Source organism: Nymphaea colorata, chromosome 3 (assembly GCF_008831285.2).
Source record: "Nymphaea colorata isolate Beijing-Zhang1983 chromosome 3, ASM883128v2, whole genome shotgun sequence".
Classification (NCBI taxonomy): domain Eukaryota; kingdom Viridiplantae; phylum Streptophyta; class Magnoliopsida; order Nymphaeales; family Nymphaeaceae; genus Nymphaea; species Nymphaea colorata.
In genome coordinates this window covers 1,716,002-1,734,651 of record NC_045140.1, presented here as the reverse complement: position 1 = coordinate 1,734,651, position 18,650 = coordinate 1,716,002, and the positions used below count along the sequence as shown (strand labels likewise).

The 18,650-nt window shown below is 37.5% G+C and overlaps 2 protein-coding genes across 2 annotated transcripts; both read left to right on the top strand.

The window, feature by feature from the left end:
* Positions 1 to 372: 372 nt before the first annotated feature.
* Positions 373 to 3,136, top strand: LOC116249875 (pentatricopeptide repeat-containing protein At2g22410, mitochondrial-like). Its single transcript, XM_031623182.2, has one exon. The coding sequence runs from the start codon at positions 840 to 842 to the stop codon at positions 2,880 to 2,882; it is 2,043 nt and encodes a 680-aa protein (XP_031479042.1). The 5' UTR covers positions 373 to 839; the 3' UTR covers positions 2,883 to 3,136.
* Positions 3,137 to 5,868: 2,732 nt separating this feature from the next.
* On the top strand, positions 5,869 to 13,818 carry LOC116249582 (elongator complex protein 3). The gene is made up of 9 exons (XM_031622717.2): positions 5,869 to 6,438; positions 6,923 to 6,992; positions 7,087 to 7,259; positions 7,438 to 7,612; positions 7,910 to 8,076; positions 8,911 to 9,130; positions 9,212 to 9,316; positions 11,410 to 11,562; positions 13,464 to 13,818. The coding sequence occupies exons 1-9, from the start codon at positions 5,927 to 5,929 to the stop codon at positions 13,620 to 13,622; spliced, it is 1,734 nt and encodes a 577-aa protein (XP_031478577.1). The 5' UTR covers positions 5,869 to 5,926; the 3' UTR covers positions 13,623 to 13,818.
* The last annotated feature ends 4,832 nt before the right edge of the window (positions 13,819 to 18,650 follow it).

The window sequence follows — 18,650 nt, the reverse complement described above, 5'->3', positions numbered from 1 at the left end:
GGTCGTTCCGGAAAATCACTCTTAGGCCATGTCTGATTTCTTAGATAATCTTCACAATAGGAAACACTCTCCATGCACGCTGTCTAGATCAGTGTGGTGGGTGTTCGAGGCCAAATGCACTGTTCATGTGTTCGGCCCTTTCACAAGCCACTTTATATTGCTTCTCTACAAGGACAGACTGGAAAAATGCAAATCAAAGCTATACTTTTTTAGTTTCTCCATTATGTCTTCCTAAAGGAGCTTTTTGTATCTGTTCTCGCAAAAGAGAAGAAGAAGTCTATATTTATAATTTGGAGCATCCAAACAGTTCTCAACCAAGGAAAAGCATAACCTGCTTGGTTTCAAGATTGGGTCAATTTTTCCTTCTCCCATTAATGTTTTTATGGGAGAAAGAGCTGCGGGTTCAAACATTTAAGGTACGTGTCAGAGGTGCTGCCTTGACCATGAACTTGCTTTGATTTCCACGGTCTATAATCCGTAGATTATTCATTTCATGCCACCCAAAGGTGCCCAACCTGTTCACAGGAGCAGAGAAAGCTAAACTCATGACGTCCACCAAGACGTCCACCAAGATTCTAGATGGGTCCGCTGTTGACAAGTAATTGATCACAGAGACATTACCGCCATTCAAGGACGGAAGCGATTCACAACGTAGATAACTGTTGAGCCCGATGGAATCGGTTTTGGCTCCACCAAAAGCTCCATTGTTCGAAATTTGATTATTCGACTGAAGGTCCGACCACGTTTTCGTGGAGTCGACGACTCCATCTCCCTCTTCCAACCTGCCTCCCTCGTCCTCCCCCCAACACCCATGTCGACCATCTCGCCTCCTCTCCACCATGACATTGTTCACAACTCCTACATTTCTCAACCTTCACCACCTCCTCCGACGCCCCAATCCTTGGGGTGGCAGATCTCGTCTGAGAAATCTTCGTGGGCTTGCAAAGAGTCCCGGTTGGAATTCAAAGAGTAATTTGGTGATCACTCACCCGACCCTCCGTCTCATGGAGGCTTGCTCTTCTTTGTGTGAACTGAAGCAAATTCAGGCGCATATGATCAGAACGGGACTCATAAATCATACTTTTCCGGTGAGCAGGGTGGTGGCATTTTGCGCGTTGTCCAATTCGGGTGATGTCGATCATGGCCGCCGTGTTTTTGCGCAGATAGAAGAACCCAATGTTTTTATTTGGAATACCATGATCAGAGGATACTCCAGGGTCGGACTGTGGGGAGAAGCGTTTTGTCTGTTCGGTCAGATGGTTCATGGATACGTTGCAATGGACAGTCAGACCTTCGTTTCCATGCTGAAGGTCTGCGAACAGTTTGGGACTATTTCTGAAGGTGTGCAGATTCATGGGATGGTCTTGAAGTTCGGCTTTGGATCACAATTGTTGGTTGTGAATGGCTTGATTCATGCTTACGTTGAATTCGGATTTCTCCATGAAGGACGCCAACTGTTTGTTGAAAGTACGCAAAGAGATGTTGTTACGTGGACTAGCTTGATTGATGGGTATGGTAAAAATAAGCTACCCGATGAAGCTTTAAAACTATTTCAGGAAATGGTTGAGGCGGGAATTGTGCCGAATGAAGTTACCATGATCACCGTGCTTTCTGCGTGCTCACAGATTGGAGATCTCAACATTGGCATCTCGATACATGAATTCGTCTTGAAGAAAAAAATCAATCTTACTGTTAACTTGTTTAATGCAATGATAGATATGTATGTTAAGTGTGGTAATGTAGAACTAGCTAGAGAAGTGTTCGACAGAATGGGAGAAAAAGATGTGTTCTCCTGGACTAGCATGATTAACGGGTATGCCAAGTGTGGGCAATTAGAACTTGCACACAGCCTTTTCGATGGAATGCCTGAGAGAAATGTTATATCCTGGAACGCTATGATTTCTGGATATGCTCAAAGCAACCGATCAGAAGAGGCATTAGCTCTCTTTAATCAGATGCAAGCAGCAAAGGTGAGACCTGTAGAGGGAACACTAGTGAGTGTGCTCTCTGCATGTGCACAATTAGGGAAGTTGGACCTCGGGAGATGGATTCATGGCTGCCTTGTCGGTGAAAAAAGGGTTCAACCAAGCACGAAGTTGTGCAATGCGTTGATAGATATGTACGCTAAATGTGGGGACCTTGATATGGCTTTTGAACTCTTTGAAAAAGCTGCTGCAAGGGACTTGGTTACTTGGAATTCCATCATCTCTGCATGTGCTGTTCATGGCCATGGCAAACAAGCACTTCATCTTTTCGAGCGAATGCAAGATCATGGAGTGTCTCCCGATGATATCACATTTATAGGCGTCCTGTCCGCGTGCAGCCATGCTGGGCTGGTTGCTGAAGGGCGCCAAAAGTTTGAAGCCATGAGACTGGTTTACAAGATCACACCAAAGGTGGAACACTACACCTGCATGATTGACTTGCTCGGCCGAGTTGGTCTTTTGGAAGAGGCAAGTGACCTGATAAGGTCAATGCCCATGAAGCCAGATGTGGCAGGGTGGGGTGCTCTTCTGAATGCTTCCAAGATGCATGGAAATCTGGAGCTTGGTGAGCTTGCTGCTGATAACCTTCTAGACTTAGATGCTGGTGATAGCGGAATTTATGTTCTTCTATCAAATATATATGCTAAGAGGAAAAGATGGGAAGATGTGAAGAAGGTGAGGATAATGATGAGAGACGGAGGAGTGAAAAAGGCTCCCGGATCTAGTTCAGTAGAGATTAATGGTATGTTTCATGAATTTTTGGTAGCTGACAATTCGCATCCCGAGTCTGCAGAGGTATATAGCGTGCTGGATAACGTCACATTGCAATTGATGTCTGAAGGCTATGTGCCAAGCACATCACGAATGATGGATTTTCCTGAAATTGGTCATGCCTGAGAAATATTTTTCAAACTTTATGAAACCATGTATACAGGTAACAACAGGTTGCTGGTTCGAAGAACTTTCAACCGTAAGAATCAGATGTTGAAAATGGAAGCTTAGTTGGTTTAACGGTTTTTTGCCGGTGAAACCATGTTCTTCTACGGAAGGCCTTGGGTGTTGATTGTCGAGGAAGTTCCATCTCTTGGTAAATCTGTCCATAGAGATGTCAATTTTTAATATATTTATATTAGATCTTTTGATTTTCCACAGATCAGTTCGCCTGTTGTGGTATAATCACTTTGATTTCTCCATGTGTAGTAAAATTATATGCAAACATTGCAAAGAACCTATCCTTTTTTGTTGTCATTCGTTCGTTGGTACTTTTCCACAAGTTATGTTTTATCAATCTGATAGAAGGTTGGGTTTCAGTTTAATACTAGCATATATATACTAAAATATGGTTCAGTTAGGGAGCGTTTGATGTCTTAGAATTTTGATTTCGGAATCAAAATTCCATCATCATATTTCCACCACAACCTGAAGTTGCATGAAATAAAAATTCCAGTTCCAATTTTCCTACGAGTTTGATAAATATGGAATCTTGGTTCTAGAATTACAAATGACTTGTTTGATGAAAAGAGAAGTAAAATTCTAGAATTTCTGAATTAAAATTTGACTTTTTAGATAAATATTTTTCATAATAAATTCGCATATTTATCTGTGGTTTAGAGGTTCAAAACTCATGATTTTGTTGAATTAGGTCTGGAGGAGGCTTGATTTGAGTTTCACTGCTATTCGAAATAAAATTAGACAGTTAGTGCAAATTCAATGCATTGGAGTGGGATTCACAAAGATTCAGGGTTAGATGCATCTAATACTAATCCATCTAATACTAATCAACATTAGATTGTGGACTAAACTCATCTTCAGATCCAGAGCTAGACCCATTAAATCCAACATGCAAATTGTCCAAAATTAGGCTCCTTCGATTAACACCGTCGATCATTCTAATTACTTTTTTGAATAGTTTCTTGCCTGGATACTATTTAAGAACCCCTAGTTTCAACCTGCAAATATTGCACCTCGGAAGCATCATCTCAGCTGCACTTGTCCTGCCCTCTCCAACGGACATGTGCAATAGAGATGTGTTTGCTCATTACTACCAGCATATCAAACACAAATATAGATGAGTATTGTTCTACAACACGATTGCATAAACTCAGTGATGCATGTCTCTTATTTCTACACAGTTTCTAAGTCTTCAGCCTTACATGGGGTTCATATTGATTTATTTTATGCATTAGATTATAGTTTTTAGTCAAAAAAAGAAGAAGAAGAAGAAGAAGAAGAAGAAGTAAGTTCATATTGATTTATTTTACGCATTAGATTATAGTTTTAGCTTTCTTTTTTCCAGAAAGAAGAGAAACCAACTGATGGCTTGAAACTTGCATAATTGGCCAGTTTGAGCCAGGTGGAATAGCTAGCCAAGCTGGGTCTTGTATCTTTTTCGTGCAATATTTTTGTTTTTAGGATAGCCTAGGATGTGCTTTATGCTGTTATGCTTTTGGATTATATAGCTATAGACTAGATTTGCTTTGGATCAAGTTCTGTATTCAAACCATGAATAATATTGGGAGTTCCTAGTAAGGTTTTTCATTACTTATTTTACTAGTAAATTATTTACACAATGCTACATAATTTTATTTTGAATCAACATTTTGTATTAAGGTAGAAGGTTATCATAAACAGAGAGAAGCCATGACTCTCGCACTAAATGATTACAAAAGAATTAGTACTTGAAAAATCTTATATTTACTCATTGAAAAGAATAAAAAAGAACAATAGTCGTGGACAAAACCAAAGGGGCAAAATTCAAGAGAAATAAGTCCTTAAAAAGTATGGCATAAAACTAGGGTACTGGTCAAATTATATGGACCAGAAGGTTATCATAAATGGAGAGAAGCCATGAATCTTGTCTAAATGGTTAGAAAGGAGTCGATACTTGAATATTTCTATATATACTCATTGAAAAGAATGAAAAAGATCAATAGTCGTGAACAAATAGACGAGGCAAAAGTCTAGAGCAACGAGCCCTTAAAAATTATGGCATAAACTAAACTAGAGTACTGGATAAATTACGTAATAAAAATATGCGTAAACTATGAAGAAAATTTTGCTCCCTGGTTACTATTAAAGGTCGTATGATTGTTATTTCTAAATTGGAGATATTGGTAAAAGGTTTACGAATTAATCTGAATCTACGAACACTTTCAAATAACAAAGTTGCCTAATTTTTTTTGCACATGAATCGTGTTTTGTCTACGTAGACATTGTTTGAAAAATTATTGAAAAATGCTTGGAACATGTTTAAGATAAAATATATAGTTGTCAAAGGAGCGTAGCATAATCGGACATATTCCCTTGAATTATAAAAGTGTGAGATCACGACGACATTCTAGTTGATGAGTATATATCTCGACGCAACCCAAAACCCCATAAAAAGGAGGAATGAAAGACCTTTGAGTATTCTTGGAAAATTAGGTTGTTAACCCTAAGATAATATATAGTTACATTAGTATTTACTTTTTAGAGTTTTCCGAACTAATAAATCATAAATGCAAGTATTAGTTATTGGAGATGCTTCTTCAAAATTATTGGAAAAGACTTGCACAGCCTAATCGAGTTTGAAATTAATTCATATTAGAGTATGCGTGATTATGAATTGACCTTTACTTACATTTAAGAGACAAACGTCAATGTTGGTTATACATCTTCAACCATTCTCACAAAAAGTTTCTCTGTGCATGTTTGATTGATCCATTACAATCCTGAACAATTAATTCATAAAATTTCACAGTGAAAAAAAAAACACAATTCACCCATTTGCTACTTGCTAGAATCTCGTGAAAATTTGAAAAACATTACATTACTTTTAGTAGATAATCCAAGTCCCAAGAAGAGATCCGACCCATTTCAATAACCATAAACCTCCAAACCCTCCACTCCTTCGGCCGTTCGCTCTCTTCTCTACCCCCTTCTCACTCTCTCTTGCCGGAAAAATGGCCACGGCCACAATGGCGACCGCGGTAGACGCAACGCCTTTGAGTGGCCCCGCGCCGGCGAGGAAGAAGCCAGCGCCCGGTCGGGGCGGCGTCGTTGCGTCGTCCGGAGCCCTGACGGAGGAGGAGGCGCGCGTCCGGGCCATAGCGGAGATCGTGAACGCCATGGTGGAGGGATGCCGAAGAGGAGAAAACGTCGACCTCAACGCGCTCAAGTCGGCTGCTTGCCGCCGGTATGGCCTCGCGCGAGCGCCTAAGCTCGTCGAGATGATCGCTGCGCTGCCAGACGCCGAGCGCGAGACCCTCCTGCCGAAGCTCCGAGCGAAGCCCGTTCGGACCGCCTCCGGGATCGCCGTCGTAGCCGTGATGTCCAAGCCCCACCGCTGCCCGCATATCGCCACCACCGGTAACATCTGCGTCTACTGCCCCGGCGGCCCTGACTCCGACTTTGAGTACAGCACACAGTCGTACACGGGGTATGAACCCACCAGCATGAGAGCAATCAGGGCCAGGTGAGGAAACTCAAGTCTTTCTTTATCATATGCTCTGAAATATCCTTTGAGACATTCCCTTTTAGTTTCATGTTTGCCATTGTTATCGTCATGTAGTATCATTCTTTGGTTCGAGCTTCATTTTCTGCGGGGTTATCATAAATATAGATTTAATTATGGACAATTCGGCTGGTTTAAGTCATAGAGGCTTATTCAAATAGTGTGTAACTGTTGAAAATTTGATTGGCATATGTCACAAAAGACAACTGCTTCCATATTGTGCGTAGTGATGAATCGATGGTAATTTGGGAAATTTGATTGCTAGGAGTTATAGATGTTACTGTTTGTAATGATAATTTGGCCAAGACTAAATCACTGTAGTTATGGTTTCATGCTCGTGTGCGTACGTTTGTGTGTTGAATTTCGAGTGACTTTATTATCTGTTTCCATTGAGTGTTTCTGTTCCCTGATTTGCTCCACTGGTTGTGTGATTTCGTAATTGCAGGTACAATCCATACGTTCAGGCTAGAAGTCGAATTGACCAGCTGAAACGTTTAGGTCATAGTGTTGACAAGGTTGGCTTATGATCTGTTCTGTTATCCACCACTGTTTTGAATGGGATTTTTTTCATCTTCTTCATTGACAGCTCAGTAATTATTGCCCATACAGATTGAATTCATATTGATGGGAGGCACTTTCATGTCCTTGCCAAGTGATTATCGTGATTATTTCATAAGAAATCTTCATGATGCATTATCTGGACATACTTCTGCAAATGTGGAAGAGGCGGTGCTTTATTCAGAGCATAGTGCAACAAAATGTATTGGGATGACAATCGAAACGTGAGTGACCTAACTCATTTATCAGTTATTACTGGGGTTTGTCTCTTTGTGGAAGTTGCAGACATGTCTCTAGATGACTTCTTCCAAATTTTGCTACTCCATTGTCATATGTTATTACTGAATACCAACTAAATGGTGACTATGTTCACTGGTTAATGGGCACTTGTTGATCCTTTAGGAGGCCTGATTACTGTCTTGGTCCCCATCTGCGACAAATGCTCTCTTATGGTTGTACGCGTCTGGAGATTGGAGTTCAAAGCACTTATGAAGATGTTGCTCGTGACACTAACAGAGGTCATACCGTAGCTGCTGTAGCTGACTGCTTCTGCTTGGCAAAAGATGCTGGGTTTAAGGTCTGAAAATAAATATTGGATTTAAGTCATAATGCTTTCTCTTGAATGTTTTTTAATCCTTTGGTTCATCTTGCACTTTCTTGGTGTCATCCTTCTTTCCTTTTCATCACATATTGAATCAGAGGCTGAAAGCTGTTTCCTTTCAACATTTCACCCTGTAATAATGTCTCCATCAAGCATTTTTCCATCACAACTAGATCTCAACCAACATGATTGCGCTCTGGATGCAGATTCTTATGGTCATGCTCTTAGAGATTACTGTGATTTTCTATGCTAATTTGTGTATCTTTTTTGTAGGTAATTGCCCATATGATGCCTGATCTTCCTAATGTAGGTGTCGAGCGAGATATGGAGAGTTTCCGTGAATTCTTTGAGAGTCCATTGTTTAGGGCAGATGGCCTGAAAATTTATCCTACACTTGTTATTCGTGGAACTGGGCTCTATGAGCTGTGGAAAACTGGCAGGTTTAGTAACTATTCTATTTTATATAAATCTCCAAAAAGAATTCCATATTTAAGGAGTTTTTTGCCTTGTTCCCTTTTCCAAGACTTCGACAATTTTTTGTAAATATTTTACTGACCTCAATGCAAATATCTGTATTTGTTCTTTGATGTCATATCTCACATATTCTGTTTTGACATATTCATTTTCTGTAAAAACTATCTTCTGATCTTTATTTCTCATAATAATTAAAAGTCATGTTGTTGATTTTGCATAGAAATTGAATAAAAGTGCAGTGAAGTACAAGTCATAAGTAGTGTATGTCTGTATAATTGATTGCAAAGAATAACATATAAGAAATCTCCTGTGCAGCATTTCCCTTTCTTGAAGTGAAGGGTATATTGTTCTAAAAAATTGTAGTTTAGATCACTGGGAAACAAATACAAAATTGGATATTTTGTATTTGTTCTTGACATTATTGTTAAACATATTTCAGAGGGTTCTTGTTTTCAATTTTCCTATCAATCATTTTTGTACTCCACTATGAAAAACTCTTTATTATGCCAAGCACTTCTTATGATGCTGTCAGCAGTTCCTTAGATGGATTATTGAATCTTAAACAAAAGTGTTGGCCACTTAGCCTGCATTGAATAATTTTGCAAGTAAAAAGCACTTCTCAATTTTGATAACCTTGTTTATATGATTATGGTTCCTGTCAGCGATAAATATATGCCACGTTCCAATTCCAATTTTGTGTTCAATTTGATGAGTGTGGTTAGGGCTTATCTCCTTATACATACACTGTATGACAATGTATTTCAGAAGTAATCATTGTTGTTGCTCATTGTTTTTTGTAGATATAGAAACTATTCACCTGAGCTGCTCGTGGACGTAGTTGCAAGGATCTTAGCTATGGTACCACCATGGACGCGGATTTATAGAGTGCAAAGGGATATCCCTATGCCTCTTGTTACATCGGGAGTAGAGAAAGGAAATCTCCGTGAGCTGGCCCTGGCAAGGATGGATGACCTAGGTTTGAAGTGCCGTGATGTTAGAACTCGAGAAGCTGGAATTCAGGTACAGTGTAATGAACATTCTTGGTTTTGCTGGCCTAAATGAATTTGCATATTTAAACTCACATTGCTTAAAATTTTTCAGGATATTCACCATAAAATTAAGCCAGAAGAGATCGAGCTTGTTCGCCGTGATTATGCTGCTAATGAAGGCTGGGAAACTTTTCTTGCTTATGAAGATATAAAGCAGGTTTTCTTCTTAATCTTCTTCAAAAATTCATGCACTTCAAAATATCTACTTGAATGTAACAATCACGTCAAGAATAGTTACAAATATCTGCAATATTTTGAAAATATTCCAACACCATGGTGATTGTGAAGCTGTCATATATCTGCAAAATATCACAAAAATTTCAAAATATTCCTAAAATGAAAATATCTTGATATTATTGCGATATTGTCCCAAGATACTTCACATATTCTCATGGGCACTAGAAAGTCTCCTGCTCCATTATGTTTAAGCATGTGATCTTTTTTTGTTCCTTTTATGTTGTCAAAAAAGTTTTTGTTCTTGTTTCTTTGTATTTTTGCAAGAAAATGGTGAAATCATTACTTTTTGTACTTTTTATGTTTTTCAAGTTTTAAAGCTTCTGAGAATTTGCCAAGAAAAACCATAGCTTGACAAAAATTTCTAAGAAAAACCTTGCCAAAAAAACCGCCAAGGATAATATTTGGTTTATGGAAAAAAAATTCTGAGCAAATACTTCAGTTTACTTTATGGAAAAAACTAGATCCTTGGCCAATATATTTTTTCTACCGGCCCACTAATCGCTCAGAAACCATGGCAGTTTTAGTAGCTTTAAGAGTATGTTGACATACAGACAAATGCAAATGTTTACTTTGTGGTGGTGCCTTGGTTCTATGCAGAACTGCTTTATGTTAAGATGGTATAATGGCAGGTTGTTCCATTGGTTTGGCTGAACTCGAAAATCCATTCATGGAATCAAATCAATATGTGATTGAAACATGCTTCCTTGCCTGATCAGTTGCTTTAGCTTAGAACCTAAATGTGTTTTCCAGTTCAAGGCTTCAAGTGTAGGGCTTTGCTCGTGACATGATGTGACGTTCCCTAATGCATCCTTGAAAGTTGCTATTGCCTTTTTCTCCACCCTTCTTCTTGGCACACGTTGAGTGTTAAAGCAGGATACAATGAATTGAAATTTTACATGATTGAGGGGGAGGCGCACACAATTGCATCCACATAAATGTCATTCTTAAAACAATAAAACATGCATTTGCATACTATGTGAAGCATATAGTCCTTGAACATCAAATGTAACAATAAGTTCAAAATTGAAACTTAACGCAACTAGCAAGAAATTTTAAATTTCAGCTGTAAAGTAAGATCATATGAGAAAACGTGTAAAATTGTAATCTTAAGACACAATGTTGGATGTGCCTGTACATGCATCCACAAGTGCCTGCAAACAGTGGAGGGTAGAACATGGTAACGCCTGTTCAAATTTAAGGTGTTCCTTTGGATTCCTTTGTAAACCATGTAACACATGGGATGACACACAATGATGTGTTTTCTTGCGTGTGTTCCTATCAAACAGCCCCTTCAGATCATCTCCATGTTGGATAGGCATACTAAGTGGTGGAGCATTTAGGCTGTGCTCAAATATGGAACCTTTTTTCTTGATGTGTTGGAAAATTGGGTGAACAAGTAAGCAACAACTAGGCATGGAGTGTGGACATTCGTCCAAACATGTGTTGGGTTTTCTGGTAGCTGTCTCAATTTGAATTAGCTTGGCACCAGTTTTGAGGTGGTCAATAAAAGCTAGATCCAGACTAGCCCAATAAGTAAACAAGCCCTTCATCTGCCTCATCTCTATCTTGGTCCTTGGATCTCTATGATGCCCCCTCAATTCATCTCCACCTGGACAGCCCAGTTACGAAGCCTGAAGGAGTTAGGCCTCAATCTCCGGCTGGCACTATTTGGATTCTCTTTTCCCAGTGTCCAGTATTCAGGATAATACATGCCTACCTACCAATTCTCGCCACATTGACAATGTTGTACTCACTGGGAAAAATGAAGAAAAAACTAATCCTAGCAGTAAAATAATTTCATTTTACTATGTTAAGCCATTTTGGGGATAGATAGATGTTTCAAAATCATGTGATGTGATTGCAATTTGGATATTCCGTAGGCATATATATATATTCATGTGGTGGCTGCATTAAGCATGCAAGATTTCATGCTTAGAATATGTTTGTGATATTTTGTTATATGCTAGAATCTTGCTTCTCAAAGTTGTTCATAATCTGCTTGTTTGCATGCAGGACATTCTTGTTGGTTTACTGCGTTTGCGTAAATGTGGTCGGAATACAACTTGCCCTGAACTCATGGGGAGATGCTCTATTGTTCGTGAACTTCATGTCTATGGAACTGCAGTTCCAGTGCATGGGCGTGATGCTGATAAATTGCAACATCAGGTAAAAACATTGTCATACTTCAGATAGTGGATATTTTGTTGAAGCGGTCTACCTCACTTTCATATTTGTAAAACTTTAATTTTGACTTCTAAGTTTTTTTTTTATGCTTTACCTGCTCAAAGTCCTAGCTCATTAGCACTGTTGTCGACCATCCAGTATTGAAATGTGCAAAAATGTCCGCCAAGCATCCTGTTGCTACTCTCAGGGAAATTTTGATGGTAGGAAAATCATCCAGTCTACCCTGGATGAATTCATGGTAAAAAAGGTCCAACAGCCTTTTCTCCACCCTTATCCATGTAGAAAGGGGAGAACAGGGTAAATACATCTTGCCGTAAAATCCTACCATACCTTGTTCAGAAGGGTCTTGTATGGGAGGGACATTTTTCAACTGAAGTAGAGAATGTCTTACCCATCAAACACACCCTCGTTTATTGTGGAAAATCTGTAAAAGTCATTGCCAAGTTATTGTCTCGTTGGCCTGCATAAGTGGTTCTTTTTGGTGCAAAACAAGCCTAAGCGGCTGGCGTATGCTAGCTGCCCAGATTGAGGCAGCTAGATGTCACAAAAAAAGAATAACTTTTTTAAACTTTAGATAATTGCTTTTGTTTGTTTTATCTTCTCTATATTAACTTAGATGGTGTTTAAATTCATCTCCCCTCATCTTTTTTTTTCCTGTTTTCTCCTCTTTTCTGTTGAATAGGGCTGCCTAGGCCCCAATTAACATTCATGTATGTTCGACTAGTGGACAACATACACCGGCTGATTTTGGGTCAACAATTCTTTAGTTTTGAATTTTCCATTTCTCTTGCTGATGATCTCATTGTTGGAAGATTGTGTTTGAAGCATGTCAGATGTCTCTTAGTTGACTGTGCAGTGGACCATTTACTGCTTCAGTAACTATGTGTCATTTCATTTGGATTTTATACCTGCTTTTGACAAGGTATAAAGAAAATATTTTGGCAAATATCTGGCGAAAAATTATTTTAGTTTTCACTTTTTCTTACTTTTATAAGGCTACCAATTCTTTTGTTATGGTTTATGTCTTCCAAATTTTCTTTCTTTCCAGAGTGCCCTTTAACTAATCATTTCCCTTTAACTAATCATTTCTGCCGCATGCTGGGAGGTCCATTTGCATGTACATAAAAGATCTATTGCACATTTAATTTCAATTTTTCAAACTATCAACTCACAACATTGTTTTGAATTTTTTAAGTATTGACAAATGAAGCCGATCAACATACGAATCATTGCCTTGCTTTGAGATTCTTGGGAATAATTAATAATTAATAATTGTTTTAAAATTCAAGGGTATGATATTGATCATAAAAGAAATTGGGGATATCTTGCTATAACGTGAACTGGTAGTTTTAATTTCATGATCAGCCCAAGATTCATCATAGGCCATAGGGGAACGTCATATTTTGCTTGGACTTAGAGGTGCAATGTTTTGGGAGATTCTAAAAAAGTGAAACCTGTTGGATATTTGATTAGGACAGAATGTTGGGTGTGGATGGCGAGAGAAATCTATGTTTTTCTGATTTGAGCATAGATGTACAACTTTGGGAGATGAAAGTCCCACATTGTGTCTTCACTATGGTGCAAGAATTTTCATGAGCTAAGAGAAGACCAATTTTTAATTTGCAATTGTTCGTTGGTATTTTTAAGAGAGTCATTTTCTTAGAAAGATGTTAGGAGATTGTCATTTTCTTTGGCATGCATGTTTTGCTTGCAAATATCAAATTATGCTGTGTATAAATCAAAAAATAAAAAGAAATGATACGCTTCTTTTCGAAAGTCTGAAAAGTTGGACGTATGATTAACTCCAGCATGTTTTAACTGTTAGCCTTTGTTTGTACTTGTTATGAAAATTTAATCAATTGATTCATTCTTTTCCACGTCAGGGTTTTGGCACACTTTTGATGGAAGAAGCCGAGAGGATTGCTATCAGGGAGCATAGGTCAACAAAGATGGCCATAATTTCAGGTGTAGGAACAAGACATTATTATAGGAAGCTTGGTTACGAGCTTGAAGGGCCTTACATGGTAAAATGTCTTGTTTAAACATCGACTGTATCTGTAATTGAATGTGTTGTTATATATGTTCCTCTTTCCCATGCCAAGGTTTTCTGTTAAAGGTGGCAGCGGGTGTCCAAATAAGAACTATAGGCAAATCAATACAATTTTTTAGTAGGGCACTTCCAAGGAGTTGGTGAAGTTGATGATGCTCCTTTCAAATGACCTACTGTTCACTTCATTATTTATATCTCTTGCTGGTTTGCTTAAGGCAGTCCGACATGTGGTACCGATGATCTTGACCCACGAAGCCAAACCAGTAAGGTTATATGTTGGCTTTGCTAGAATTTACTGCTGTAAGCTGAGGCTGGGGTTGGTAAACAAGCAAAATGAACCGGGTCGGTTTGGGTTGAAGTTGGTTTGTTTCTCATAACCACCTAAGCTTGAGTGATGTACCGATGATGTTTTTTCAATCGGATTTTCATGGGTGCTATTCCTTTTGGACTTCAAATTCTAGCCAAATTTTAGCATGCGTGACATACGAATTGAAGTATGTACCATAGGATTACTTAGGTCTTGGCAAAACTCTGAACCCTAAGGACACGAGGAAGGGGGGGGGGTGGGGGGGGGGGGGTGCTTTAGCCTCTCATTTGGGTGGTAGGTTCCTTCCTACTGATCTGAATGGCGACTCAAGCTAAGTTGAATGTCATGAAAAAGGTAGAGCTATTTTAAATATATAATGGGTAGCGGGTAATTCGAAATGAAATTTGGGCAGCAGGTAATTGAAGTTGAAATTAAAGCATAGACAGACCAATTTCAAACTGGTTTTCCTAGACTAAACTTGAATAAGTTTTGCAAAAAAATATAAAGTACTTCAAAAAAGTTGTCTTGCCTCATTTGTATGACATAAAATACTTGAAGTAAACTAGTCAATGGCAATTTGTTGTAAAAAATTGTTGAACTTGAGATATCAAGATAATGGTCATTTTGCATGTATCTGCTTTTAAAACTGACAAACATGATTATACCCATCTTTTTATGTTTGAAGCAACACAAATATGAGTTCTCCATGATATATTTAACTTGTGTAATTTAACTTGAGTGTGATTCTTTGTTTGAGGCTTGTTATTTTTAAAACTGGAGAAACTTGATGCAATTTGCGTATGATAACAACATTTTTTATTTTTTTATATTTTAATTAAACTGAAACTTGCTTATGAGATATTCTTGGACTTGTAATAGTCATTTTATTTCTCCAGATAATTCATAACTATATTGATGTAATTCTTGACCTATCAAAATAAACAAATTTAGAAAAAGAAAATGTTTACCACGGAATTATTTGATATGACAATATTATCAATTTTTGTTTCCTAACCAATTTTGATTTGATTTTGTATAGGTTTTCAATTTCATGCATTCAGATTCTGTATATTGCCTAATATTTTTCTAATAGATTGCCTGAACGAAACATATTATTATATACAATTGGATTTATTTTTTCAATGATGTACAAGTAATCTATATATACTTATGAAACGACATGATTCATTTGTAGTTGAATAACATATATTAATGTGTTTTCCGCAATGTAGTCTTATTCTGCGCAAAAATATTAATATTTTCCAAAAGAGGATTTTGTAGTGATCTGGTAATTGAAGTATCATCATTCTTATTTGAACGGTCCATCCTTCCTTTTACGTTCCATAGTTCTCGAGAATTAAGTTCCGCGTACTCTTTATAAACGCAAGTACTTTTGGCCATGAAACTTTTATGCCTATTTTTATTTTGAATGTAAGACTTTAAGCAATTTACATATTTACGGTTATAAAAAAATCATGATTATCAATTCCAGTAATTCCATTTACAGGTTTTCTAATTTACATATTGATCCTCATAAAGAAATTTTATTACAACGTATCCCTTAGCCAGAAATTTCTGGCTCTGCCCTTGTTTTTTATGACTAGTGAAAAACAATTAATGTATCGAAATATGACAGAGAATAATTTCAAGCCTGGAAAGTTGGGTTTCTTTATGTGTGCACACTGTTAGATAGTTGCCGAGTATTCGGAATTTTGATTTCTTTAGTATATTTTCAATTTTATACATTGGGAATAAGCTATGAAATTCTGCACTATCAAGAGAAAGCGAATGTATTGTAGGCATGGTTTGATGACTAAGTTGAACATTTGTTGTGTCGTTTGTTTTTCCCTTCATAGCTAATAGTGTCACAGATAAATAACATTTTTTTCTGCGTGAGGTACAAGTTGTTACAATATATTATATTCTCGATATAGTAACTAAAAGTTATATTTTTTTACCCTTTTTTACATGATAAAAATCATATTAAAATTCTTATCCAGAAGGCGTGTGACTTTGTTTAATGCTTCTGATCTTGGGAAAGAAAAAACATAAAAGCATACCTTATTTTGACAATTTTATGAAAGGCACGCAGGCATATATCAACGATATCGACGAGTCGTTGGTAACTACGATAGTGTGCTTCGCAACACGTTCTGTTCGAATCCGTCAAACGATAAGAACATCCTTCTTTGTGGTAACAAGAAAAAACTGATTAAAACTTTAGTACTTTATTTTGATGGATTTAAATAAGTATAAAAGCAATTAATGGTCAACAACATTGCGTGCAACTGAAATGCCTTGTTATTTGGCGCATCATGTCTTCACACTAACTTCTCACAGTGATTTCAACTCTTTTATAGACAACTACAAATACATATTAATGTCTCGTCTTGAAAAATAAAAAACTAGGTGAGTTATGAATATATGTTGTTTTAGATATTTATGGAGACGTATTATATAAAATTAAAGTAACTGCCCAAATGCTATAAGTTGTGCTTATTGCTTTGAAAAGATTGAAGTCATCACTTATCATATACATATATAATTGGTTTGCTATGCAAACAACTTGTTTTCTAATTAAGCTACATTTGTTAAAAGAAGTCGGGAAGAAACAAGAGTGGCTTGAAATCACCATAAAGAAGATTAATGATTACATTTACATGATTCACAAGAAGCAAAAAACTGGTGGGCAATCCTTTGTAAGCTGTCTAGAGCAAACGAAACTGATGTAGAAATTTAAGAGGCATCTCTTTGTTTGAGCGTTAGCTACTATATAAGGAATCTGGCTAACGTCTCAAGATTTCTTTCCCCAATTCCAATCTGCTTCCTGCTACTTGGCCAAATTCCACTGCACTCTAATATAATATTGTTGAACATATTTGCTTCACGTACTTTTTCATCATTTTCAAGATGTTTTAAATTGGGAGCAACTTATTGCAAATATAAGGAAAATCTTCTTGTAGAAATCATGCTTTACTTCGACTCACTCGCCTTTGATTAACATAGTGCTGCCCACTAAACATGAAATCAATTTACATTTGGTAATACCAGAAATTGAGAGTGAATAACTAGTTCATTGGTGTTAAACTACTTAAGCAGCTTATCTGGTAGTCCAATATATATGAGTGCATTGGCTCTTTTTTCCTTGCAAGCACGTGCATGCATATGCTCACATACACACATACAATCACAGTGTCTCTAGTAGCAACTGTCCTAGGCCAAGGGTTAAGTGGAGAGGAGAACCTTATCTTCTAATACTCCACAGGGGATTAGTGTTAGAGATGTATGAAAGTTGGGTAGGAAAGATAAGGAGGAACAAGGCCATGATGAGTACCTTGTTCAGTATCTTGCGCTAGGATGGAATGCCAAAGCAGAATCGTTAGTTTACAACTGAAACTTAGGTACTTTAGTTCTACATAAGCTTATTTGTGCATCCACTTACCATTTACTTACAATTATAAGCAAGGGTAAGATTTATGGCTGGGACAAGCCCAAGGACGATTAGACATCTGCAACACATGACACACTGAAGAACTAGTTTCATGTAGATCGTATTTTAGCAAAAGTCAGAAATCCTGAATGAATAAACAGACTGGTCCTTAAATATATCCTATTTGGTTCAACCACGAAAAAGAAATGGGGATGGGAAATTTCCCATCCATGATGCAAAATTTAGAAATCAGGACAAACCATTAATGAAAAAAAAGGAGAACTCCAAACTGCTCACATTTGCTATCAACTGACTAACACGTTCATGCGGCGGTGCAAGTTCATCATAATTCAAATGCTTAAGCATAATCAACCTCCCCTTATGATGCTTTGGCAGCAGAAACAGTGTGTAAATGTTCCATGAATATGTTCTACAGATTGAGGCATATTCATAGAACACCCAATATTTTATAATTATATCTGAATCTAAGTAAGAACAGATTCATGGATCACTAGCACAGTGTTCCTCTTGTTGGACACCATGTTTTAGTGATGGCAATGACGGTGTTGACAACGACAATTTCGCAGGAAAGTAAAGGGACATACGAGTGTAGTATAATCATTTCTGGGGTTTCAGATCTTTAAGCAGCCTGGGCATTTACCGTGGCTGAAAACATAATTTGTTGTAGTGATTTTCTGCAATTACATGTATGCTCATTAGACATGAGGCCATAAGATTCCCTTATTTTAGAGTTTCTAGAGAATGAAAACTCTAGAAAAAGAGTTTCTAGAGAATTTTGACTCTTTTGGAATGAGGAAGAGGTCAGCAGAGGCCCCAATTCATGACCATCACCATGGTCATAATGGTCATAGTCATGTGAGAACAAGTCTGCCCACTTTCAATTTTCAAAAAAGTAAAGTTGCTTTCACTAGATACGGGAGTTGAAAAATCATCGCCCACTTTCAATTTTTTGGAATTATAAGCAAGGTAAGCCGGAAAATGAAAACTTGTGTTAGGTCCTCGTGGACTTGACTCCTTGGTCGGAAAAATTAATTTTATAATGAAAAGTGTGAAACTATGATTGTTTCATGTAGCTATGACGATTCTACGTCCTAATGAAAAAAATGATCAAAATTCTATCATGGGTCTGTCTGACTTTGACCATGTTGGTTTTCAATGGATTCTAGTGTTTGGTCCAGCGTCTCCGTTTGGTGAGGTACTGTGAATGACCAAATATTGCTTTGGTTTGTAAGAATGTTTTGCTCCAAAAAAGCGCACAGGCA

What these genes read in the sequence shown, in the direction of transcription:
- LOC116249582 (XM_031622717.2), top strand. Translation starts at nt 5,927, where the DNA reads ATGGCCACGGCCACAATGGCGACCGCGGTAGACGCAACGCCTTTGAGT. An exon ending in TAGGTCATAGTGTTGACAAG is followed by an intron (nt 6,993 to 7,086) that starts GTTGGCTTATGA and finishes TTGCCCATACAG; the next exon opens with ATTGAATTCATATTGATGGG. An exon ending in CTTATGAAGATATAAAGCAG is followed by an intron (nt 9,317 to 11,409) that starts GTTTTCTTCTTA and finishes GTTTGCATGCAG; the next exon opens with GACATTCTTGTTGGTTTACT.
- LOC116249875 (XM_031623182.2), top strand. Translation starts at nt 840, where the DNA reads ATGACATTGTTCACAACTCCTACATTTCTCAACCTTCACCACCTCCTC.